This window comes from Octopus bimaculoides, chromosome 7 (genome assembly GCF_046866305.1).
Source record: "Octopus bimaculoides isolate indiv1 chromosome 7, ASM4686630v1, whole genome shotgun sequence".
NCBI lineage: Eukaryota > Metazoa > Mollusca > Cephalopoda > Octopoda > Octopodidae > Octopus > Octopus bimaculoides.
The window spans coordinates 91,729,195-91,755,793 of NC_142934.1; the positions used below are offsets into that span (position 1 = coordinate 91,729,195).

Genomic DNA, 26,599 nt, shown 5'->3' on the forward strand with positions numbered 1-26,599 from the left:
TTTGCATATGGCAAGTTACTCAACAACCTGACTAGTTCCAGTAGCATGGGAAAAGCACCCAGTACACTCTTCAGTGGTTGGCATTGGGAAGGGCATCCAGCAGTAGAAACCAGGGCAAAGCAGACGTTGGAAGCTCACTGCAGCCTGGCAGCTTGCCAGATCCTGTCAAACTGTTCAACTCATACCAGCATGGAAAGCAGACAGATTCTTTTGATTCAAGCTTTCTTTTTTTTTTTTTTTTTTGTGTGCGTCTTTTCGAAATAATTAACTAGTTGGAATGGACAAATAATTATTTTCTAATAAAAAATTTTATTGTTTTGTTTTAGCAGTTCTACAGTTTAACTTTACATTCTTTAAATGAATTATTCAACTGTTCAAAAACCATTAACTTTTTCCTAATTGTCATCATCATCATCTGCAACAAAATTTCAATGTTTGTCTTTCTACAATTTCTGCTTAGAAATGAGGATATAAACAAACCAATACTGAATGTCAGGCAGTGGTAAGAGTGATGAGATTCTTTCAGTTTCCATCTACTAAATCCACTCATGAGGTTTTGGTCAGCTTGGGCCCATAGTAAAACACACCTGTCCAAGGTGTCACATAATGAGACTGAACCCAAGACTGCATGGTTGGGAAGCAGGCTTCTTATCCACACAGCCACAGACATAAAAAAAAATAATAAATTTTAAAAAAAGCCACAATTATTACATAGTTCTAACAATAATACAACATGATGATAATTCAACTGAAATTCTTTCCAACTAAAATAATTTTGGACAATCAAACAGGCACATCATTAAATAAAACATAAAATAAATGAGTGAAATCTTAAATAGCAACAATACCGAACAGGAGTGATGACTGTAGCCATTATTTAAAACATTAAAATCAATGTCAGAATCCATTTGCTCGTATTACTCGTTAAATATCATCATGTGACAATTTGTAAAATGTCATTCATAGAAGTAATTACAGAATGTGTTGGAAGATAGTCTCATAAAATTGTGTGTGTATGTGTGTGTATGTGTATGCGTGTGTGTGTGTAGCAATTTATCATTTACAGCAGCCATATGCAACCCAAATATTCTACCTGTTTTATGTTCAAACTGGCCAGATCCAGCCTCTTAACACCTATCCTACAATGTCATCTAAAAATATACAATCACATTGTTGAAATCTCAAATCCAGGAGACAATGTATGATTCATTCAAAACTGTGAATAAATAAGCATTACACTTGGCAGAGTAATCTGAATGCTAAAGGGTTAAAGAGTTTTTACATTTGATTTTTGTAGGAATTTGTTTAACCCTTTTGAGATCCACCTGGCTGAAACCAGCTCTGGCTCTGTAGTACAAATGTCTTGTTTTCGTAAATTCTGAATTAAAATCTTCCATCAAACCTTAGTCACAATTTATCTTACTAATGATAAGTTATTTTACTAAATGCTTCGTTATATTTAAAATTAATTGAAAGAAACACAGAGTATCTCGACAGAGATATGGTAACAAAAGGGTTAACAAATGATTAATTTAACCCTTTTGATACCATCCAGGCTCTGAGTACAAATGTTGTGTTTTCATAAGTTTTGAATTAAAATCTTCCACCAAACCTTAGTCACAATTTATGTTCTTAACACTAGCTGAATGATAACTAAGTTATTTTACTAAATTCTTTGTTATATTTAAAATTAATTGAAAGAAACACAGAACATCTCAACAGAAGAATGGTAACAAAAGGGTTAAAGCACTACTTTATATAGCCCATCAGTTCTTAACCAATAACAGACTAAACACGTGGGGGTGGGTGCGCTGAAAGTGTAGCTGCTAGAATAAGAATAGCCTGGGCAAAGTTTAGAGAGCTCTTACCCCTGCTGGCGACAAAGGGACTCTCACTCAGAGTAAAAGGCAGACTGTATGACGCATGCGTACGAACAACCATGCTACATGGCAGTGAAACATGGGCTGTAACTGCTGAGGACATACGTAAGCTCGCAAGGAATGAAGCCAGTATGCTCCGTTGGATGTGTAATGTCAATGTGAATACCCGTCAGAGTGTAAGTATCTTGAGAGAAAAGCTGAACATTAGAAGCATCAGTTGTGGCGTGCAAGAGAGACGATTGCGCTGGTATGGACATGTGGTGAGAATGGAGGAGGATAGCTGCGTGAAAAAGTGCCACACCCTAACAGTTGAGGGAACCCGTGGAAGAGGTAGGCCCAGGAAGACCTGGGCTGAGGTGGTGAGGCAAGACCTTCGTACATTGGGCCTCACCGAGGCGATGACTACGGACCGAGACCTTTGGAAATGGGCTGTGCGTGAGAAGACCCGGCAAGCCAAGTAAGATCGTTGCCAGTGCCCCTGGACTGGTTCTTGTGCGGGTGGCACATGAGATGCACCATTTTGAGCGTGGCCGTTGCCAGTACCGCCTGACTGGCTCCTGTAGGATTTTCGAGCGAGATCGTTGCCAGTGCCCCTGGACTGGCTTGTGCGGGTGGCACATAAAAGACACCATTTCGAGCGTGGCCGTTTTCGTGCGGGTGACACGTAAAAGCACCCACTACACTCTCTGAGTGGTTGGCGTTAGGAAGGGCATCCAGCTGTAGAAACTCTGCCAAATCAGACTAGAGCCTGGTGTTGCCATCCGGTTTCACCAGTCCTCAGTCAAATCGTCCAACCCATGCTAGCATGGAAAGCGGACGTTAAACGATGATGATGATGATGATGAAGAATCCTTTTAAAACTAACCATGATATTAAAACGGGGATTGAAGTCTTTTATATAAGCACAATCATAGCCAAGCGGTCAGGAGTTTGCTTCCCAACCACTTGATTCCAGGTTTTGTCCCACTACATGGAACCTTGGTCAAATGCTCCAAGCCAATCAAAACCTTGTGAGTCAATTTGGTAGATGAAAACTGTGCAGAATCCCATTGTGTGTGTGTGTTTGTGTGTGTATCCAAATTGAGGGACTGAACAGGTAAATTGCATACTACATACATTTCTTTGTTAGCTGAATCACTGATTGTAACAAGGTGCCACGCAGTGGGACTGAACCTGGAACCATGTGGTTGGTAAGCAAGCTACTTACCATACAGCCACTCCTACGCCAATATGAGAAATTATTTTACTGCTCTAATTAAAAATGTGAATATTTAATTAACAACATTTGGATCTTTTTCCTTTTCTTCTTCCAACCATTTGAAGATCTTTCAACTTTCAATGGATTGTTTTTAAATTTTCCACACTGATGCAGTTTTGCATTCACAAATGTAATTCAAGAAGAAACAAGGTTTGAGCTTTACTTCTGGCCGAATTTTTTTCCTCGCACATCACACACACCCGTAAAGAGGCCATTCTTTTATTTTTTTTATATATTTCAGCCTTGAGGCTGTTGCCATGCTGGGGCACCGCCACGAATGCTTTATTTTCAAGAACAACAATAGACTATGTTTTGTTGGATCTCAGACAGATTAGTATTCCAATAATAAGCATATGCACTGAGTCTGTCTTCCTTCTTTTATTATTATTGGTCAATTTATTAACCAGTAAACTAATTAACAAATCAATTAATTGCTGTCAGTCAACCAATCTGCTAGGTTTGACCAAACAATCATACAATTGATTAGTTAATTGGTTAACTAATTAATAAATAATAATAATAAAAGAAAAAGAAAACCAATGAATGTTTTTATTATGGGCATAATGACCCACCCAAGGTACAACAAAATCTGTTTCAACACATGAAGAATCTTGCAAACACCAAATCCTCATCATTGTCGTTTAATGTCTGCTTTCCATGCTGGCATGGGTTTGACGGTTTGATTGAAGGCTGGCAAACCAGAAAGCTGCATCAGGCTCCAATCTGATCTGGCAAAGTTTCTACAGTTGGATGCCCTTCCTAATGCCAACCACATACTAATAATTGAAAAAAGTAAAAAATAAAAGATACCTCTTGAAAGCAGTAATTTTTGAGTTGCTAAATTATTTTACAAAACACCTTTGGACAGTTTTGTAAGGTAAATATTTTATTTACACTTAAATATTCGTTAACAACAATTAAGAAGTTTACACAAAAGCCATGAAAACATTTCTTATTGAGAAAGAAATTCACTAAAGTTTTGTTTTCTCAATTCGCTTACATAAGAGGAAGCTCTGGCTAAGATATTCATATCTTTGACAGTTTGTCAATCATTGGACAGCAGCCATGCTGGAGCAGAACCTTGAAGGGTTCAGTCAAACAAATCGACCCTAGTACTTACTTCTTAAGTCTGGTGCTTATTCTGTCAGTTTTTTTTCACTGAACTGCTAAGTTACAGGAACATATATAAACCAACACCCACAGTCAGGTGTTGGGGGAAGACAAACACACACACACGTCTTTTGCTTGTTTTAGTCATTTGACTGTGGCCATGCTGGGGCACTGCCTTGAGGGGTTTTAGTTGAACAAATCAACCCCAGGACTTATTTTTTTCTAAGCCTAGTACTTATTCTATCAGTATCTTCTGCCAAACCACTAAGTTACAGGGATGTAAACACCAATTGTCAAGCGGCAGTGGTGGACAAATACAAGCACAAAAATACACACACACACACACACACACACACACACATAACAGGCTTCTTTCAGTTTCCCTCTACCAAATCCACTCACAAGGCTTGGATCAGCCCAAGGCTATAGTAGACGACACTTGCCCAAGGTGCTGCCATGCCATGAGACTGAACCCAAAACCACATGGTTGCAAAGTAAGCCTCTATAACCACACAGCCATACATGCACTTAAAAGAAATATTGTGGACAAAATTATCATAAAAAAAAAATAAAATTCCCTTTGATCAACCACTAACATCACTGACGCACATATCGAGAAAGATGAGAGGTTTTCTAACAGAACCTTGATTAGGAATGTCGTTTACAGAGAAAACACCTGAGTAAATATTGTAGAAGATATTTCTATTGAGTTTGCAAAATATGAAAGGAAATATTTTAAAAATAAACATTTTTACTTAAACAATATCGTTTATCTTTTATAGTTAATATATTGCGGCCAAGCTGGGGCAGCACCTTGAAAGGTTTTAGTCAAACAAATCAACCCTAGTATTAGTGTCTTTTGTTGAACTGCTAAGTAAGGGGGGACATAAACAAACCAACAGCTGTTGTCAAGTGGGAGTGGTGAGGCAAATACAGATACACACATGATGGGCTTCTACACAGTGTCCATCTGCCAAATTCACTTGCAGGGCATTGGTCATCCTGGGGCTACAGCAGAAAACACTGTCATGCAGTGGGACTGACCCTAAAACTATGTGACTGCACGGTAAACTTCTTAACCTCACAATCATGCCTCTACCTAAAATGAGGAACTAAATTTATCAAACCTTCACCAAAGAAGGCAATCTAGATTTCAATGATAAATCTGACTAAAAACCATCTTATATAACATCTTTTCTGGAAAAGTAAGTTCCTAATTCTTTGAGAAACCCTGAATTTTTAAAATAAATATATATTTATATTAACCCTTTAGCATTCAGACTCTTTTGTTAAATGTAAAGCTTATGGATTCACACTGTTTTGAATTAATCATGGATTATCTCATAGCAGTGAGATTTTGATGATGTGATTATTTAGTTTTAGAATGGCATTGTAGAGGAGATGTGAGATATTGAATCTGGCCAGCTTGAACACAAGTCAAGGTATAATATTTGGACTGGATAAGGCTGGCTTAAATGAAAAAGAGCTAAACGGTAGCAGGTTGTGGGGTTAAGAAGCTTGTTTCCCAAGCATGTGGCTTCAGATTCAATCTCAGACAATTCAAGCAAATGTCTTCTGCTGGAGATCTGGGTCAACCAAAGCCTTGTGAGTGAATTTGGTAGAATGAAAGTGAAAGTGGTCTGTTGTGTGTGTTTTCTTAGTCTTGACGGCACAAGATAGTTGTAAATGAGTGTCACCATCATACAAGCAGTGTCCATCGTTTTTAGTCTTCCATGAAAACATGTCCAGCCAGGGGAAAACATTACCTAACTTGGAAACAGGTGAGGGTTAACAATGGGAAAAGCATCAGTTCATACAAAATCTGCTTTGATGAAGTCCTTCTGATCCATACAAGCATGGAAAAGTAAATTTGTTCACACGCATACACACAAAGTGTGTGAGTGTACATATAAATGTTCACACACACTGAGTGGTGTGTATAAGCCATGGTAACAGGTGTGAAACATTTAGCTTGAAGTGAGGAATTTTTCTTCCCTATCCAGCCAGTGAATTTAATCCATTGATCAGGAGTTTCAATTGCGTTGTGTATAAATCAGTCACTCAGCAATTTAACTACTTGACCTACTTAACTGCTCTAAACTTCACACATTAAAAATACAAACAACTGGAATGGATAGCTTTTCAGAAAGATGTGTAGATGCTATAGACTTAGAATATTTCATTTTTATTAGATTCAAATGTTCAAGCAACGAAAGTCTACCAGAATGGAAAAGTCAAAAGACTAACATGTGTTTAGCCATGACAAAACCATTTAGCTGTCCACAGCAGAGTTTACCAGGCTCTTAATAAATAACAAAGAATCAGCATCATTGTTTACCATTTATTTTCCATGTTGGCATTGGTTGGATGGTTTGAGAGGAGCTAACAAGGCCAAGAGATACACCTGGTTCCAGTGTTTCTCTTTGGTTTAGTTTCTACGGCTGGATGCCCTTCCTAATGCCAGCCATTTTACAAAGTTTACTGGGTGCTTTTATGTGGCACTAGCTGGGAAAAGGTCACCGAGTACTTTGCAAGACAAAAAACCCTCAACTGGGAGTGGGGAGTAATGTCGAGTGGGTGTGTGGCTTTGTGTCAGTTGAGATTTCTAAGGTATAGAAGGATTGATTTTTGATGTAAGAACAAATCCTCAAATTTGGGGAAGGTATGGTTTATTAAATCAAGCCCAGCACTTGACTTGCCCAGGCTTAGGTGCTCTTGTGTCAGGCAATGCATGATGTAATCAAATTACTCCAGCAAGATCAGTCAACAGCTACCTCAATGCATTGTTCTATCATAGGTTTACCAGCTGATGGTCCATCATCATCATCATCATCATCATCATCATCATTTAGCGTCCGCTTTCCATGCTAGCATGGGTTGGATGATTTGACTGAGGACTGGTGAACCGGATGGCTGCACCAGGCTCCAATCTGATCTGGCAGAGTTTCTACAGCTGGATGCCCTTCCTAATGTCCCTACTGATAATTTAGTGAGTCCATTTTGGGATGTCCCCTGTCCTGTTGCCTCTGAGGGTTCCACTTAGGGACTTAAGTCTTATGACATATCTCAGCCAAGAGGAAAAGTTATCTCGAGAGCTTTTTCCTTTCATGTGGGATTCCCTTTAAACTTTGGTTTTGGGGTCATAGCCATAGACCCACAATTTGTCACCTGTTATGACTGGTTCCAAAAGGTCTTCATCTTCTTTGACACAATCAAGGATATCCCATGCAACTGAAACCCAATCATCTGTTTTCTGAGGACCACATTCTACACACATTACCTCCAAACACTGCTATAAACAATGGAAGTGAGCGACAACCTTATAACTTAGTGTGCAAGTGTGAGAGAGTTCAAGGTCAATTTGTGCCAAGTGGTTTCACTCTGCGTACTTTAGCTCCGTTACCATAACAACAATCCTGATACCATTTGATCAGACATTGTATATCATTACAGGTTGTTGTCATAGACGAAACAGAGCAGCTAAAACGAGAAAGTAATATGAGAGAGCAAGAGAGAATTTGACTGAAGAGACACAGTATATGTCATAATACAAAGTGGTTTTACACTACCACCACCACCACAAAATTAAAGAGGGGAAAACACAAAAAGTAGGTAATATATTAAGTGACTGGTTTTAACTATTTTCAAATCTGGATGGAATAATAATTGTGAAGATGTAATCATTTCCCTCTTAAAATACATACCGTGAGCAGAATCACAAGCAAGAATGGTATGTATGGTATCAGATAAATTTTTTTAAAAAATAAACAGTTAATTTAACATTCATGTTAAATTTTGTTTTGCTTGAATACAGTCAAGTCGCTTGTCAACAATAATAATCTACAGCTCTTGTGGAATGGTTAGAATTCCTCCTCCTTACTACCACCACCACCACCACCACCACCACCAGTGTCAAATTAGAGTTTAAAAAAACTCTTGCTTCCATTCATTTAACTGGTTTGTGTTGGTTACTAAAATGTGTGTTAGGTTATATAAATGTTAGTGAGAAGGGAAGAATATGAAAGAGAAGGAAAGGACAAAGAGGAAGAAGGAGAAAAAACAAAGGAAAGAAAAAGGGGAAGGAAGAAGGAAATCACAAAACTCTGGAGAAGGAAGAAGCAAGGAAAGAAAATAAAGAGGAAAAGAAGTGGTGAGAAAGAAAACAAAGATGGACAGGAGAGGAAAGACAGAAAGGAAGAGAAATGCAGGAAGAGAGGAGAGCAAAAGAGGGAGAAATGAAGAGCAGAGAGAGAAGAGTGAAAAAAAAAAATTGAGAGAGATGTCAATATGGGCAAGAACATAAAACAAACAACCAATAGAATGAAATAAGCTCAATTAGAGAATATTTTTAAAAATTCAAGAGAATGGAGACAGAACATTTATTATTATTATTATTATTGACCTTCTGCTGGCATTATTATAAGCAGCAATGACATTTTCCTCAAAATGATTCTGTCATCTTACAAAGGCACAACAATGCCTGTATGTAGGGGATCTTTAGTCCAGAAACACCTCTCACTGGTAGCTAGGAAATCACAACTATGACATTTAATACCCAGCTGCAGCAAGCCAGTCCACCAATAGAATGGAAATGGTTTTAAAAGCTTATATCAGTTTTTAAGCCAACAAGGAAATGTTCTAAACAGGTGCTTGCACTGCTTGAAATAGGAACCAAATCTTTCCTCAAATCATATACCCTACCATGTTTTAAAATAAAAGAGATTTTACGAAATGCAGTCCAAGATATACTATGCCAGAAAAATAGAAGACTGTGTGATCAAGAAGCTCACTTTGCAACGATGTAGTTTCAAGTTCAGTCCCACTGTGCAGCACCTTGGGCAAGTGTCTTCTATTATAGCCACGGGGCCAACCAATGTCTTGTGAGGTAGACAGAAATCTTGTGGCAGCTTGGCACATGCATTTGAGTTTGCACATGCACATCTGTATGTCTCTCTTCACCACTTGACAAATGTTGGTTTCTTTACATCCCCATAAGTTAGCAGTGCAGCAGAAAAGATCGATAGAATAATTACCAGACTTAAAAATTACAATCTATTCAACTAATTCCTTCAAGGTAATGCCCCAGCATGACCACAGTACAATGATTGAAATGAGTAAAAGATAAGAGATCTTTTCAATTAGAATCAATTCAAGTTAAAAATGGTATTTTTTTTTCTGCAAGAAACTGTCTTGTGTTTAGTCAAATTGAAATCAATATTTTGTGAAATAAGCAAATGAGAATCAAGTTACAAATTAACAGACTCCGTCTAAAATGATGTTAGACATTATAAACATCAATTGGAGACAAGAAAACAAACAAACAAAACTATCAGATCCAATAGCAAGATTTCAACTTTGTTTTGTCGAAAGAGGAAACAACACCTACCATTCCATCTTCTCAAATTAGGAATTTGAATCTTCCATGTTATTTTACCAAAGTACAAGATAATTAATTCAGTCAGTTAATGTTGGCATGGAAGGTTCACCATCAGCATTGTTTTAACGTCCATTTTTCCATGCTTGCATGGGTCATCAAGGCAGATTTTCTATGGTTGGATGCCCTTCCCATCACCAACCCTTACCTGTTTCCAAGCAAGTTTATATTTCCCTACAGTCTGAGATGTTTTTGCACAATATTGGAAATGAATTACGCACACACACACATGCAACAGGTGTTTTTCAATTTCCATCTACAAAGTCCAAGCCCAGGGATATAGTAGTCCTCCCTTGACCAAGGTGCCATGCAGTGGGACTGAACCCCAAATCCATGTGATTGGAAGGCAAACTTCTAAACCCCTCAGCCACACCATTAATTTCCATCCAATCGAGATGTCCCAGTTAGTTTCAAAATTTACCCGAGATAGACCTCTCGCAGGAATGATTTAAGACCACTCAATGAACCAACCAAAATAATAAAGGGGAAAATGTTTTGGTAGTTTATAATTTTTACTTCCATTCTACTTGTAGGGAAAAGGAATTGGCACCCATTATGAGCTGCTGATCCCCCAAAAAAATCCAATGGAATCTCTCTCTCACACACACACACTTGAAATAAAAGATAGGAGAGACAAAAAATAAAATGAAACTTTTTTTTACAAACTTACAAAGTAAAATTATTTTGATCTTTTAATATTGGACATTACAAGCACCAATTTGAGATCATCATCATCATTTAAATGTGCTTTCCATGCTGGCATGGGTTGGACGATCTGACAGGGGCTGGCAAGCCAAACTGCTACTCCAGGCTCCAATTGTCTGTTTTGGCAAGGTTTCTATGACTGGATGCCCTTCCTAATGCCAACCAATTTATAGAGTGTTCTGGGTGCTTTATATGTGGTGGCAGAAAGGGGTGCTGAGAAACTGTAAAACTGGAGTGATTTCAACCACATATTTACTGAGGGAAAGAGGAGAGAGGGTAAGGAGAGAGAGAGGAAGGAGAGAGAGGAGGAAGGAGAGAGAGGAAGGAGAGAGAGGAGGAAGGAGAGAGGAGGAAGGAGAGAGAGGAAGGAGAGAGAGGAGGAAGGAGAGAGGAGGAAGGAGAGAGGAGGAAGGAGAGAGGAGGAAGGAGAGAGATAAGAGAGAGAAGAGAGGGGTGGGGGGAAGGAGAGAGAGGAAAGAAAGAGAGAGGAAAGAAAGAGAGGAAAGAAAGAGAGAGGAAAGAAAGAGAGAGGAAAGAAAGAGAGAGGAAAGAAAGAGAGAGGAAAGAAAGAGAGAGGAAAGAAAGAGAGAGGAAAGAAAGAGGAAAGAAAGAGAGAAGAGCGAGGGGGGAGAGAGAGAAAGAGAAGAGCGAGGGGAGAGAGAGAGAGAAAAGCAAGGAGAGAGAGAGAGAAGAGCAAGGAGAGAGAGAGAAGAGAGAAGAGCAAGGGGAGAGAGAGAGAGAGAAGAGCAAGGGGAGAGAGAGAGAGTCGACCATCTCATTCTTGGTCAACTCCTAGGTCTCCTACAAGTTGGCTTGTCTTAGAAAGTCCATCTTGAGATGCTTTCCTGCAAGATTCCATCCACAGGAGCATAGTATTTGAGATGTGGCCTCTCAAAGTGGAGCCATTACTTCTGCTGATGACAAAGAGTTTCTTCCTCAAGAGTCAGTGCAGATTGTATGATGTCGGTGTGGAAATGTGAGCCTTTAACGTGGAGAACCTGATGGACAACTATAAAGAAATGAAGTGAGCAGGCTGCACTAGATGTGTCATGTTAGTGTACAAGATTGACGGACTATAGAAATGGAGAGACAAACTAAGATTAAAAGGAATCAGATGCAGCATACAACGGAGGTGTTAGCATTGGTATGGGCATCATCATCATCATCGTTTAACATCCGTTTTCCATGCTGGCATGGGTTGGACGGTTCAACTGGGAACTGGCAAGCCAGGAGGTCACAATCTGATCTGGCAAGGTTTCTACAGCTGAATGACCTTCCTAATACCAACTATTCCAAGAGTGTAGCAGGTGCATTTTACAGGCCACTGACATGGGAGTCAATCAGGCAGCATTGGCATTGGCCACAACTACAATTTCCATTTGATTAGGATTTGATTTTAGATTTTGATCTTGATGTACATAAAGTGTGATAGGTAAATAAGTAAGTACCAAGTGCTCAAAGTGAATGGTACCTGTGGAAGAGGAAAGTCGAGAAAGAGTTAGGATGGGGTGGCAACAAAATGTTCTCATGTAGTTACATCTGATGAGGGAGATGACAGGAGATTATGCTGACTGATGGTGTGCAGTGCAAAAGACCTAAAGAAAAATAGTTATCAAAATAGGATAGTGATAGCAACTGGAATTTATGTAACCTTGAAAAACTGGTAAGGGTTAATAACAGGAAGGGCATCCAGCTGTAAAACAATGCCTCAGTAATATATTCATCTAACCCATGCTGGCATGAAAAATTAGACATGAAACAAAATGGATGAGTTGTGTGTGTATGTGCACACACACACACACACACACACAATGAAAGAAAGAGAGGTGGGTTAGTCGTGATATATAAACACTGCTGTATTTATAATCCGATTTCTTTAAGTGATGTAAACAATGATTAATCATTTTGTGAGTGGTAAGTGAATACATTACAAAAATGTGTGTGATTGTGTGTGAGTGGGTGTATGAATGTATACATGTGTGTGGAGATTACAGTGTAAAGTACCACTATTAATTGTGCTTAATGAAAAATCTACTAATTAACATTCTTCTAATTACTATTGTGCTTGTTAGAGTGCATGTGCTTCATAATCACCTCATGCCATTTGTAAATGCGCTTGGTCCCTGAATTGTCCAGGTCTTTGTTAGCATCATCACTATTAATATTCTAAATGAAAACAATAATGAATGTAATACAAATGAGATACACACACACACACAAATAATACAAAATGGGACAAGAACGCAAAACATCCAGACAGTTAGGTGATACAAAAATGGGACAACAAAACATCCAGATAAACGGAAGTGTAATATTGTTCATGTTTTTTTCTGTCCTTGTTTTTGTATACATTCGCTGCTTTCTTCCAAGGAATCTAATCCTCTTAGCCTAGTTTTTTCTTGGGGCTGGCCAGATTGGAGCAATATCGAGAATAACCAGCCGAAATTGCAAGGATAATCTGGATCTCGACTGAGGAAAGAAAACTCTGAATAACCTGTCCTTGTTTTCTTTGTATCATTTATATATATATATATATATATATATATATATATATATATATATATATATATATATATATATACTGCAACTTCTTTCAACAAATTTTATTCGACAAAAACAATAACAATATGTAACAAAAGCATCTTTAAATGATTATTCCGGAGCATATTCACCATCTACTTCAATTACTGCTTCCCATTTGCTTGGCAGACGGTCAGACCCCGTCATTTAAAGATGTTTTTGTTAAATATTGTTATTGTTTTTGTTGAATAGAATTTGAAAAAATGCCACAATAATTGTGCACCAACCCAATATATACACACACACACACACACACAAACGATACAGGTCACTTGTAAGGTCTCTCATGAGTACTATTGGTAACATGGAATCCAGTACAGTGTACAGACTATTGCATGGTTGTGTCATTAGCGACTCAACTGGCAGCCCCACTAGTCTAGAAACACAGCAAAACCTGTCAAAAGGATGGACGAACTTATTGTAGATTCAATGACCATCTAGAAATAGCACAGGCACTCAGAAATTCCGGGCTGTGTCTGGCATACTGGAAGACAACAGGGAATGAGGCACTGGGGCATTATGGAAGGGTTTCCAGCATTACAATGGATTTAGAAGAGCTTGGAAAACCTCTGAGTAACTTCTGTGTGGGGCAAAGCATCTCTGACGTTTATTTTACATGCACGCACATCATCATCATATATACACACATATACGTATGTGGGTCTGTGTGTGTAGGTGTGTACATGTCTTCTCTTTTCTTTTAGTAAAGTAATCATTGAACCAGACATATGTGAACAACAAAGCACTTAATAATTGATAATATATATATACTTGGTACAACTAAAAAATACACATGATTGTCAAGCTGCACTTGTTTGGTAAGTGATTTTTATCTGAAATCATGTGTTCCATTATAATGGGGGAATATCAACCCTTAAACACACACACACACACACACACACACATGCATGCATGAAAAGGAACAAAAAACTCAGTCTTGTTTGATTATTGTATTGTATTGTGTATATACACACATAGAACAAATAACATACACACACACACACACACACACACACACACATACACACTGTGTTATTTGTTCAACAGTTTAAATGCTAATACAAAATTGAATATTGTAGTGTGCAGCTGTGTGCATTTTAGAATGGCAGATATGACTTTTGGGGTGCAACCATTTCTGTTCCAGTACAGGACATCAGACCAAAGCCCACAACTAAATCAAAACCAGTTTTTAAATACACACGTACATACACATCGATATATACACAGACACATATACGTGCATATATGCATACATACATGCACATACATACACACATGCACATATATGGACATACACACACAAACATGTAAACGTGTGTGTGCATGTGTGTGTGTGTGTGTGTGTGTGTGTGTGTGTGTGTGTGTGTGTGTGTGTGTCATCATTTTAGCACCTATTTTTGCATGCTTGCATGGGTCAGGTGAAATTTATTGAGATGAATTTGCTATACCCAGATACCCTTCCTGTCACCATCTCTCACACTTCCACGTGAATATTCTTTCCACGATCAGACAGGTTTCCAGAGAAAACTGGAACAAAAGGACACCACTTGTATAATGGTGACATTTGTTTAATGGCAAAACCAAGAAACAGTAACACATACACAAAATGGGATTCTTTCAGTTTCCATCTAGCAAATTCACTCACAAGGCATTGGTCAGCCTGGAATTGTAGTAGAAGACATTTGCCCAAGGAATCATATAGTGGAACTGAACCTGGAAACATGTAGTTGGGAAGCAAATTTCTAAACACACAGCCACACCTGTGCCAATATAGTTACAAACATCTAACTGAGCATTGATTGCATTAATCTTACCTGTTCCTGAGTCATAGTTCCTAAGTTAATTACAAGAGAAATCTAATATAAAGAAAAAACAAACAAACAAAGCAATCGTTTTCCTGACCACTGTTCATGAAATGATCAATCAGAAGTGTATCGCATGTTTGAACAGATCTTTTTAAATATCTATGTAACAAATCTTATTTCAATAACGATATCTAAATCTCTCGCCTTGTTTATTTTAAACATTTGTCTTGTTCTCTGTTGACAGGAGTTGGATCAGTCTACAGCACCACAGGTCACCACTTTACATCAATCTTGTCATTGTCTCCTCACTGTGGCCTGACATTTTAAGATCTTTAGATATCAGTCTTTGTAGTACTTGTAGTTAATGTTGATAGAGTTAGGACTTTTCTAGGTGAGTTACTGTTTCAACCCTTTAGTATTTAAACTGGCTGCATATGGCCCATAATATACCACTTATTTTGCATTCAAATTGACTAGATTCACCTGCTTACACCTATCTTACAAGGTCATTCTATAAGCAATCATATCATTGGAATCTTGAAACAATGTGGATAAGCATTGCACTTGACACAGTAATCGGAAAGCTAAAGGGTTAAATCTGTTTAGCCAGACGACTGTGCTGAACTCAAATATCTACATTGGTAAGGTTTCTATGGCTGGATGCTTTTCCTTATGCTAACCACTCTACAAAGTATGCTGGGTGCTTTTTTTATGTGGCACCAGCACCAGTGAGGTTACCAGGTAACTTGGAAGACAAGACTTCTGAGTGAAAATGTAGTATTCAAGGAGATAGGTTTATACTAGAAATTATTCTTGCCCATTCTCACAGATATTTTTATGTAAAAGATACAGTCTCACTCACTCACTCACTCACACACTCACTCACATAACAAGCCTCAGTGTTAGCCAAGATGTCAAAATCATTAAAACTGAAATAAAGATACCATTATGACCAACACTTAAAAATTTATTCTTTTATGTATTCCTGCCCAAAGGATGTGGCCATGTTGGGGTACCGCAATGAATACTTATTCGAAAAATAAGCATAAAAAAATACTAGAAAAGGTGAAGTGTAGACCAATTTTGAACTAAAATTTGCTCTATTCAGAAATTGCTTTGTTCCATCAATTGAAAGTACAGAACACTACATCAGAAATGTTTATTAATCATGAGGCAGGTTAGGATACCATTTGTCTTGACAAAAACAGTCGGAGTATGTTATTTATATTTATCAACAAGCCATAGAATGTCTATGAATGGTTCAAACAATTTACATGACAGAAATTCTTTCACCAGCTCCACATAATGAAATGAAGTCAGTTCTAACATCATTGCTACCACTAGTACTGCTATGGGAGACATGAAGTGACATGTTCTATGGCTATATATATATATATATATATATATATAGCCAGATACATGTCACAAGTTGCTGTTATTTAAATGCCAGCTGACGCAAAACAGGTCGAGGAGGGGAGAGAGAAGAAGAAAACTGAACTATCAAGGAGGGAATTACTCAAAAACACAAAATGTACACACGCACACGCGCGCATGCACACACACGCTAGCACACACACGCAAGCACACACACGCAAGCACACACATGCAAGCACACACACACACACACAGTAATCAAAAGAATATGTAACAATAGATTCTAGCAGATTATCTTTGATGATATATATTCTATATGTTTGTGCTGACAACTAGCCACGGGGCCATAAGAAGATGGGACAGAAAAGCTTGCATATTTAATGCGGCTATCTGTGCTCTGGGTTTGAATAATCCCAAAATCAACCTCGTCTTTCATCCTTCTGGGTTTGAGAAAGTGCCAGTGTGTGGCAGTGGGTTACTGAAATCAGAGCATTGGATATAATACAAATGTCTTGCAATAACTGTTCCAATGTTTTGCATTTTGAGTTCAAATTCCACCCATAACACACTGGGAGAAAGCACTGAGGTGGACCATTAACAGGTAGCAACACCTTACACAGGCAACCTAAGTTCTCAATAGAGTTGGGTCGTTCATGAAAAGGGCTTTAAAGACCAAGGCATTTGGCAGTAGGAACATGAACATGCAAGAGTGTTTAACAATTGACTACCAATTCTGTGGTTCCATCACAGATTACAAGACACTTGGTAATTGTCCCTGATGGACTGAGGCGCTGGCAACATAAACTCTGCAAAATATCAGGAGTTTGTAAAGCAATGACTACACAGGCTTGTTACATACCAAAATGTGTGATTCTTTCAGCTTTCACTTATTTCAGTCATTGGCACCACCTTAAAGGGCTTAGTGAAACAAACTGACCCCAGTATTCATTTCTTTAAATCTGGTACTTATTTTATCACTCTTTTAGCCAAACTGCTCAGTCATGGAGACATAAACAAACCAATTATCAAATTGTGGTGATGGGGCAAGCAAACACAAACACCACATGTATTTCTCACACTAGAACACATCTGGTTAAGACAGTTAACACCTACTTGGAATATCTTACACATTCTAGTTGAAAACAATAGATAAATTTGTTTGTATTCTTAGACCTAACAGCAGCTCAAAGAATGCATGGGGAGAAGTAAAATAAGACAAATATGTACTAGCCTTCGAATATACTGCCCTACTACTACTACTACTACTACTACTACTAATAATAATAATAATAATAATAATAATAATAATGCAGTAGCAGGCAGTGGTTCTCATGACTTCTGATCTTAATTGATTGGAAGTGTTATCATGTACATTGTTTTGTCTTCGTATAAAAGATGGGCTACAGCAAATATTCTGCTCAATACCACAGATTTGCTTGTCAGTTGTTTGACCTTAACCAGTTGAGCATGTCCCTTGGTGGCTGGCGATATGTTCATCTCTGATTATGAGTAGAAGTAGTGAGGGAGCATCATAGCCATGTGTAGAGAGGAATTCTTTGGGGTTTGAATAATTTACCTTTGGAAATATGGGTGTTTCATTCAGCATCATTAAACAACCCTTATTCATAGACCTTTTGAGCAGGATGGGCTACTCAACCTAAAGAAAATTCTAACTGGGCCCCACCTGCAAGGTCATGCACTGTTAATCTTGATAAGAGATCACTGTGTCGTGCACATACGGTTGTGATGCATGTGCCTGGTGTACCCTTATCAGACGGGTAGTCATGATGGGTATACTAGGCTTCATATATTTTAACCCTGTGTCACTTTGATGGCATGCACTGCTCTCACTAAATAATAATAATAAAACAAATATGATTAAAAATAATTGCTTCTAACATAGGGACAAGGTCTGAAATTGAGGGGAATAGAATAGTCAATCATCACATTGACTCCAATATTTGACTAGTATTATATTTTATCAGCTCCAGCAGGATGATAAGCAAAGATGACCTCAGCCAGATCTAACCCTTTAGCTTTCAGATTTCTCTGTCAAATGTTTATTTATTCACATTGTTTTCAATTTACTTTACATTAACTTGTAGCTTTGAGATTTCAATGACATGGTTTATTTTTAAAATGACATTGTAAGGTATGCATGAGAAGCTGGTAAATTTGAACATAAAACAAGTAGAATATTTGGGCTGGATATGGCCGGTCTGAATGGTAAGGGGTTAAACTCTGAACATAAAAATGAAGAGACACTGCAAAAAGCATTTTGTCCAGCACTCTAAAGATTATGTCAATCCTCAACATCATCATCATCATTTAACATCAGTTGTCCATGCTGGCATGGGTTGAATGGCTGGAAAGCTGCACCAGACTCCAGTCTGATTTGGCCTGGTTTCTATGGCTGGATACCCTTCCTAACACCAACCACTCTAAGAGTGTAATGGGTGCTTTTATGTGCCACCAGCACAAGTGCCATTTACGTGACACTGGTATCTGCCATGACTGTGATTTTGCTCAGCTTGATGGGTCTTCTCAAGTGCAGCATAATGCCAAAGGTCTTTGTCATTGCCTCTGTGAGGCCCAACGCTTGAAAGGAACTCAGCCACCTTGCCTCAATGAGGCCCGGCCATAACATTAATAATTCTTTAACTTTAGTGCAAGGCCTGCAGTATTAGGGGAGTGGGTAAGTCAATTACATCAACCCAGTGCATAGCTGGTACTCATTTGGGATTAAAGGTAAAAGTTGGCTCCAGCGGAATCTGAATGCAAAGCTGCAAAGTACTTTGTCCATGCCAATGATTCTAGCAGCTCACCCTTTCCACTATAGGCATAAGGCCCGAAATTTTGGAGGAGGTCGGGAAGTGAATGCACAACTGGTATTTATTTTATCAACCCTAAAAGAATGGAAGGCAAAGTCTACCTTAGCCGAATTTAAACTCGGTACGTATGAAATGCCATTAAACATTTTCCCCCAGAATGTTAACAATTTTGCCAGCTCTAACAGCTGTAATTTCTAATATCAACAGAAACGGACAAATTATTAGGATAAGGGAGCAGAGTCAAGTACACTGACTGGATCCTTTTAATATCTTATTGACTACAAAAGAATGCAACGCAAAATGAAACCCACAGCAAATTTGGACAGGGAATGTAGAAGTACAAAACCTCTACCATTCCTCAAACCCATGTAATATAATTTGGAAGTTGATCTGTTTGTGCTACCACATAGTTAATAATATTATGCAGAGAAGATCTGCCTGGAGAATTTGAATCGTGTGTAAACAAGTCAGCTTTCAAATGGGAAAAACTGATAAATGAACAGATGGATCCCCCAGGTCTTACTGGAACAAAAATATACAAAAATATAGAGCTAGTGAAAAGAATCTAAGATAAGGTTAATAAATTAAATGCCCAACAGATTGCTTCCTCCCCCCTCCATCATACATCAAGAATCCCTATGCAGAGAGAAATTTTAAAGCTTAATGATGTAGCAGACATAGTTATAGATATTGTGAATTATATTAGAAAATATGGCTTAAACCAAAAGCAGTTGGTGAATTTTTTTAGGAGTACAGCCAGCAGAATATGCTGATGTTTCATAGCATGCACGCACGCACACATATACACACACACACACACACACACACACACAGACACACACACATACATGCTGGATAAGTCTAGGGAGAGAAGTTTTCAAAAGAGTTTGGAATTTGAGAAGTGAAATTAAAACTTTTTTTTAGAAATGAAAGAAAAATTATGACTTCCTGAAACTTTGATAAAAATTAAATATCAGATTTTGTATTTGCTGTAGATTTACTGATGAACTGAAATGAACTTAACAAAAACTTGCAAAGGAAAGGAAGCTCCAGCCATCACTTACAAACAAATGGGAAAGAAGGCAACTTATGCATTTGAAAACTTTACAGCAAGTTTTCACTTGTGATGAAAAGCTTAAAAATTATTACAATTCCAAGCTAAGAGATTTTCATGCCCAATTTCCCAGTAAATTCAATGATTTCAAACTTATAGAAAGCAAACTATCATCTGTATTCACATCTATTGTTGCTGGAGATTTAGACAAACTTCAACTTGAGCTCACTGATCTTCAAAGAATCATTTTTAAGCTAGTTTTGGTCTTGAAATTTTATGCTTCTCTCAGTGATGAGAAATTTCCAAACCTTCAGAATTGTACTAAGAAATATTTTGTTTTCTTTGGTTCAACTTACATTTGCGATTTAACACTTTCAAATCAAAATCACCGACGTGACCAATGACAGTAGCACCTGATTGGCCCTCGTGCCAGTGGAACATCAAAAGCACATCCAAGCATGATCATTGCCAGGGCCATGGATTGGTTCCCGTGCTGGTGGCATGTAAAAAGCATCATTCAAGCATGATCGTTGCCAGCATTGCCTTACCGGCACATGTACCAGTAGCACGTGCAGGTAGCACGTAAAAAACACCTTTTGAGCGTGGTCGTTGTCAGAACCACCTGACTGGCCCTCGTGCCGGTGGCACGTAAAAGTACCCACTACACTCTCGGAGTGGTTGGCGTTAGGAAGGGCATCCAGCTGTAGAAACTTTGCCAGATCAGACTGAGCCTAGTGCAGCCTCCTGGCTCACCAGTCCTCAGTCAAACCGTCCAATCCATGTCAGCATGGAAAGCGGATGTTAAACGACAATGATGATGATGATGATGATGATGAAAGAGGACGTGCTATAAGTCACAACTAACAAGTGCTGATGACTGATGAGCAGACAAATGACTTGGAGATCAGTGTCATTTGCATGGTACCATTTCAGGACACTGTAAGCTCACAGAAATGGATGTATTCATCCCAAATGTAATTCAGCCACCCCACGGATATGTAATTGTTAGTATTCTTTTATTGGTTTCAATTATTAGACTGTGGCCATGATGCAGCACTGCTTTGAAGAACTCTTAGATGAACGAATCAAACCCAGTACTTATTTTTTTAAAGCCTGGTACTTAATTCATCAATATCTTTTGCCAGACTGCTAAGTTACATGTACACAAACATCAGTCGTCAAGCAGTTGTGGTGGGGTCAAACACACACACACACACACACAGAGGCTTATTTCAGTTTCCATCTCCCAAATTCACTCACAAGGTGTGTTCAAGGCTATAGTAGAACATACTTGCCCATGCAGTGGGACTAAACCCAGAAATATTTGCTTTGGAGGCAAACTTCTTACTGCACAACCAATAAATTTTTTACTGACAGTCAGTCATGTTTGACAAAAGACCTGGGTTTCTGTCTCACAAACAGCTGCCGACTTTTTTCTATCCAAAGACTTTTTTAACCCAATATCTACAGACAACTATTTACAGTTTTATCTGCCTTGTGATCAACAGTTAAAAATGAATTATTTTATTAGAATTTTAATACTTTCATATTGAATGCATTTATGAACCATACTGGAATAGGATAATAACTTTCATAACCTCAATTACAAAAAAAAAAAAAGAATTTAACCAGTAAAACATTTAGACATTATACATCAAGTGTGAATGTATGCATATTCATATATTATGTGTTTTATTTGGGAAATTATTTTCTACAGCTTATTTTCTTGCATAACCTTTAATATTAACATGCATAAGTGCAGGCATGACGATGCAGTTAAGAAGCTAGCTTTGCATCCACATGTTTCACAGAGTTCTGGGTTCAGTCCCACTGTATAGTGCCTAAGGCTGACCAATGCCTTGTGAGTTTGGTTGATGGAAAGTGTGGAAGCCCAATGTAGGTATATATATATAAGAGTGCGTGTGTGTTTATCCCCTCCACCACTTGTGAACCAGTGTTGGTTTGTTTATATCCCCGTAACTTAGCAGTTCAGCAAAAGAAACAGCATAAATACCAGGGTCAATTTGCTTAACTAAACCCCTCAAGGCAATGCCCCAGCATGACCACATTCTAATAACTAAAACACAAAGGTGATGGGAGGAGGCAGTCTTATTTGGGAAATTATTTTCTGGATTCTCTTTGACATTAAACATGAATATAAAAATTTTGATAAAAAGTATTTCTTTATTGTCCATATGGGGCTAAACATAAAGGGGACAAACAAGGACAAAGGGATTAAGTCGATTACATCGACTCCAGTGCATAACTGGTATTTATTTAATCAACCCCCAAAAGGATGAAAAGTCAACCTTGGCAGAATTTGAACTCTGAACATAATAATAATGGCAGATGTAATACCGTTAAGCATTTCACCCAGCTTGGTAAGAATTCTGCTAGCTTGCAGCCTTATTGATACAAAATATTACCAGGAATATTTTATAAAATTTGGTTATATATAAATTCAGTGCAACAGGAGAGATTTCCCAAAAGTTCCAAGATCATCATCATCATCATCATCGTTTAACGTCCGCTTTCCATGCTAGCATGGGTTGGACGATTTGACTGAGGACTGGTGCAACCGGATGGCTACACCAGGCTCCAGTCTAATTTGGCAGAGTTTCTACAGCTGGATGCCCTTCCTAACGCCAACCACTCAGAGAGTGTAGTGGGTGCTTTTACGTGTCACCCGCACGAAAACGGCCACGCTCGAAATGGTGTCTTTTATGTGCCACCCGCACAAGAGCCAGTCCAGGGGCACCGGCAACGGTCTCGCTCGAAAACCCTACAAGGCCAGTCAGGCGGTACTGGCAACAGTCCATTTCCCACTCTTACTCTATATAGTTGTAACATCTGCTGCAAATAACTCTCAAACGATACCCAATAAATCTTGAATAAAGGATACAATGGACCATATAATCCCAGATATAGAGAAAGACAAGATGGTCACAGTTGGATAAAGCTAAACAACAACAACAACCTATTTCCCACTGATTGCACCATATTTAAACGGCACACCTTTGTTTGGAACATTCTGTAGCCCTGGTGGATTGACACTGGGTAAAACCTTACTGCATTTATTCCTGCCCTATTTACATTACAGTTCAAATACTACTGAGCAGGTCTAGAGAATTCGCTGTAACATTTTTGCAGAAGGAAAATCCACTGAAATAGAAATTCACAGTATGAACAATGACAAAGCATATATCAGCATTTGTTTAAAGAATTAAGAAGAAGAAGAATAAAAGGTTTTATGAAAGGATTAAATAGTTAAGTCTTTATTCAACGTCAAACAGTAAAACAAAAAGCTTGATGATGTCATTTAAAATGTATGAAAATTCCAAGCAATGCTGCACAATCTACTTTTTGCTGTGAATTGTATCAAAGCATTTGTCACAGAAGTCTTGCATTAGTATTGCTAAGCTTTTCCTTCTTCTCTGCTGCTTCTCTTCAATCTAATATAATATGCTTTATCAGTGACCATTTGGCAAACTTTTCTGCAGCAAAATTTCTTATGATGAAATTTCATATTACTGAGGTCAGCTTTGCCTTTTCATTCCTTTGGGGCTTAGAAACAAAATACCAGCCAAGTAATGTCATTGACACAACAGATTTTCTTCCCCCAACAAATATCTGGCCTTTTGCCTTTGCCAGAAATTATTTTGAAAACACCACTTCTTCAACCAGTAAAGCAGCAGCACCCCTATCTACTCAAGCCAGCTGTGATTTCTCAAAGACCATCATACGAGAAGAGTAGTCTATACAATGCTCAAAATATCCTACAGACATTTCTATCAGCTTATCCAATTCTCACATACCTAGCCACCTAATTAATTTATCCCTTGGCTAACAACCAATTTATCTAGGACCCTTTCCAATACTGCATCCGTCAGATAAAAGTATAAATCACTTCCTCATCACCTCATCAAATTATTCTCTGGAATATAGAAATGCAAACAAGCCAAAAACCATGAAAGAAAAGAAAAAAAGAAAACCCAAACAAAAATTGGCTTATTTTGTGCATCTTGATTTTGTTTAATGGTGCGAAACATTTTACAGCTTTATATCTTTTCCTGTATCCAGCAATTTTGTTCAAAACATGGTATTTTCAATGCTACTGACTATTACAACAGAGAATTTTTAAATATGTTGACATGCACGGAAGCATGTGCGCCTACATTTGCTTATCCTGATACTTTAGAAGTCACAGGAAATAGTTGTCATCAGTACATAGACACAATTTATAATGCTCACTTCAGAGGTAGACGAAATAAATGAGAGTAGGCTAGCAGAATTGATAGAGATATGGTCAAAAACAATTAGACTGTGGTAGTTAACTCTATAATGTCTATTGTTAATCATTGTTGACAGTTCAGCTCTTATGAGAAGAAAACAACAAAATGAAAGGCTGGAAGAGCTCTTTACATTTGAACAACATTATTATCGCCTCCAAGCAATTATAATCTCATAGTTGTTGAGTTATTGACATTTAAATAGCAAACGTACATACATAAAATATATATTTATGCACATATATCATCATGTAACATCCTTTTTCCATGCTGGCATGAGTTGAACTATTTGACAGGATCCAATGAATCACAGGCCCCAGTCTCAACTTTGGCATGGTTTCTACAGCTGGGTGCCCTTCTTAATACCAACTACTTTACATTTTGTACTGGGAACTTGTTTCATATCACCAGCACTAGTGAGGTCACCAAGTAACTTGTAAGACAAAAAGAAAGGAAAGGGAAAAAGCCCTTACTGAGTGAGAATGCATTTGAGAGAGAGGGGGAGATGGTTCTGTGCTAGAGTGTTGAAGGCTGAACAAGCACAGGTGTCTGGTTATAGAGAAGATACATGGCCATCCAGCATTATGTGAGGGTGGGTGAGAGTAGCTAGAAGGGAGATAAAGACAGTGATGACAGGGTGCCAGAGCATACTCTCAATGTACAAAAAAGGTGATTATAAGGGAGAATATGGATAGAGTGAAAGAATTTTTTTTCTAATACAACCACAAATAAAAACAACTTGGGTAACAAAAGAATTATAATCAAAAAGTAAATATTTTTTAACTTGCCACCTGCCCAAGAGATTTTTAGGGCTACAATACCATTCTACCACAACAAGCAACATTGTCAGAATAGATATTACACTGATTCTAATGTGATTCTATGTCAGCTAGAGAATTGGTAGGGATCTGACAATTAAGAATATCTTTGCATAAGCCTGTAAATAAAAAAAAAAAAAGAAAATTGTTCACCCAGATCTAAATAGGATCTAATTATCCTAATAAACTGTGCCAACAGTTGAGCCTATTTCAGGTTTTTAAATAGGGAGAACATGTTTCCTTCTTCAAAGGCACCTCAGACAGACGCATCACCGTATTGTTAAAGCATCATAAATATGAATGTTTGGTAAACATAGATATTAGACATACTTTTATCCAGATTATCAGACGAGACTGAACTGTTAAATTATATACAACTGTTTAGAAATATTACAAGCTTAAATGTGCACATGAGTTGCGGGAGTAAACCTGTTAAAAAAAAAATTAGTCATGAGTACCAGGATGATCTCCAGCTGAGTCTTTTCCCTTCTACATCTTGTTTTAATGATTTTTAATTATAAAAAATGCCAGATTTGCTCTACAACTTTGAACAGAGGACCTTGAAAATATAATGGCCAACACAAACACCCAACTACTGTACATTCTTGCAGAGCACTTTCTACACAACTAACTATCTCAATGTTGCTGTAAATGCTAAATATCAAAATTTTAGATTATTCTTCATGAAGGTCACACATTGATAACATTGCTCAAAATGATCTTCCATAAAAATGAAAGTGTGACCCATGTTAGATTATTTCTCATACATATGGTACATCCTCTCTCTCTCCCTCTCTCTCTCTCTCTAACTTATTCACCTTTTTCTTCCAACTGGGGTATCCATGTATCTATTCTACAGCAAGATACTTATCCTTGTCCCACTCTACCTTTAATCTCTCAACTGGCACAACACCACTCTACCTCAATACTATTCCCCATCACCTAGCCAAGGACTTTTGTCTAACAAGTTGCTTGGTGACCTGTTGGTGATGGTGCCACATAAAAAGCTCCTGGTACACACTGTAAAATGGTTGGTGTTAGGAAGGGCATCAAGCTGTAGAAACCAAACCAAAACAAACAATGGAGCCTGGTGCAGGTCCCAGCTTTACCAGCTCCTGTCAAACCATCCAGCCATGCCAGTATGGAAAACAGACGTTAAATAATGATACCATTGATACACAGATATTCTATACTACAGCAGCCAAAATGCCAAAATCCATTCAACCTATGAGCAAATATTCATTAAGCAACATCTTTTAATCTCCACCCAAATCTGCTTGCTTCTCACTTCATCATTCCAACTATGTCTCTCCTACATCCCAGACACCAAGAATACACAACTACTTTGAACACTTTTACCAATTATTTCTTCTCAAACTTGCAACTCTCTAAAATCACTTTCCTCTTCACATTTTTTCCAGCAAAACTTTAAAAAAAATTTTTTTTGATAAAAATAATCAA

General features: G+C 38.0%; 1 protein-coding gene across 7 annotated transcripts in view; it reads right to left on the bottom strand.

Moving 5' to 3' along the window:
• Positions 1-26,599, bottom strand: part of LOC106883367 (uncharacterized) — a 118,655-nt gene that overhangs the window by 42,351 nt on the left and 49,705 nt on the right. The window contains exon 2 of one of the 7 annotated variants that reach the window (XM_089355674.1): positions 12,482-12,553. The exons of the other annotated variants lie outside the window; for them this stretch is intronic. Coding sequence (XP_089211800.1) covers positions 12,482-12,553 — 72 coding nt within the window. The remainder of the gene's footprint in view (positions 1-12,481; positions 12,554-26,599) is intronic. 7 annotated transcript variants of the gene reach the window in all.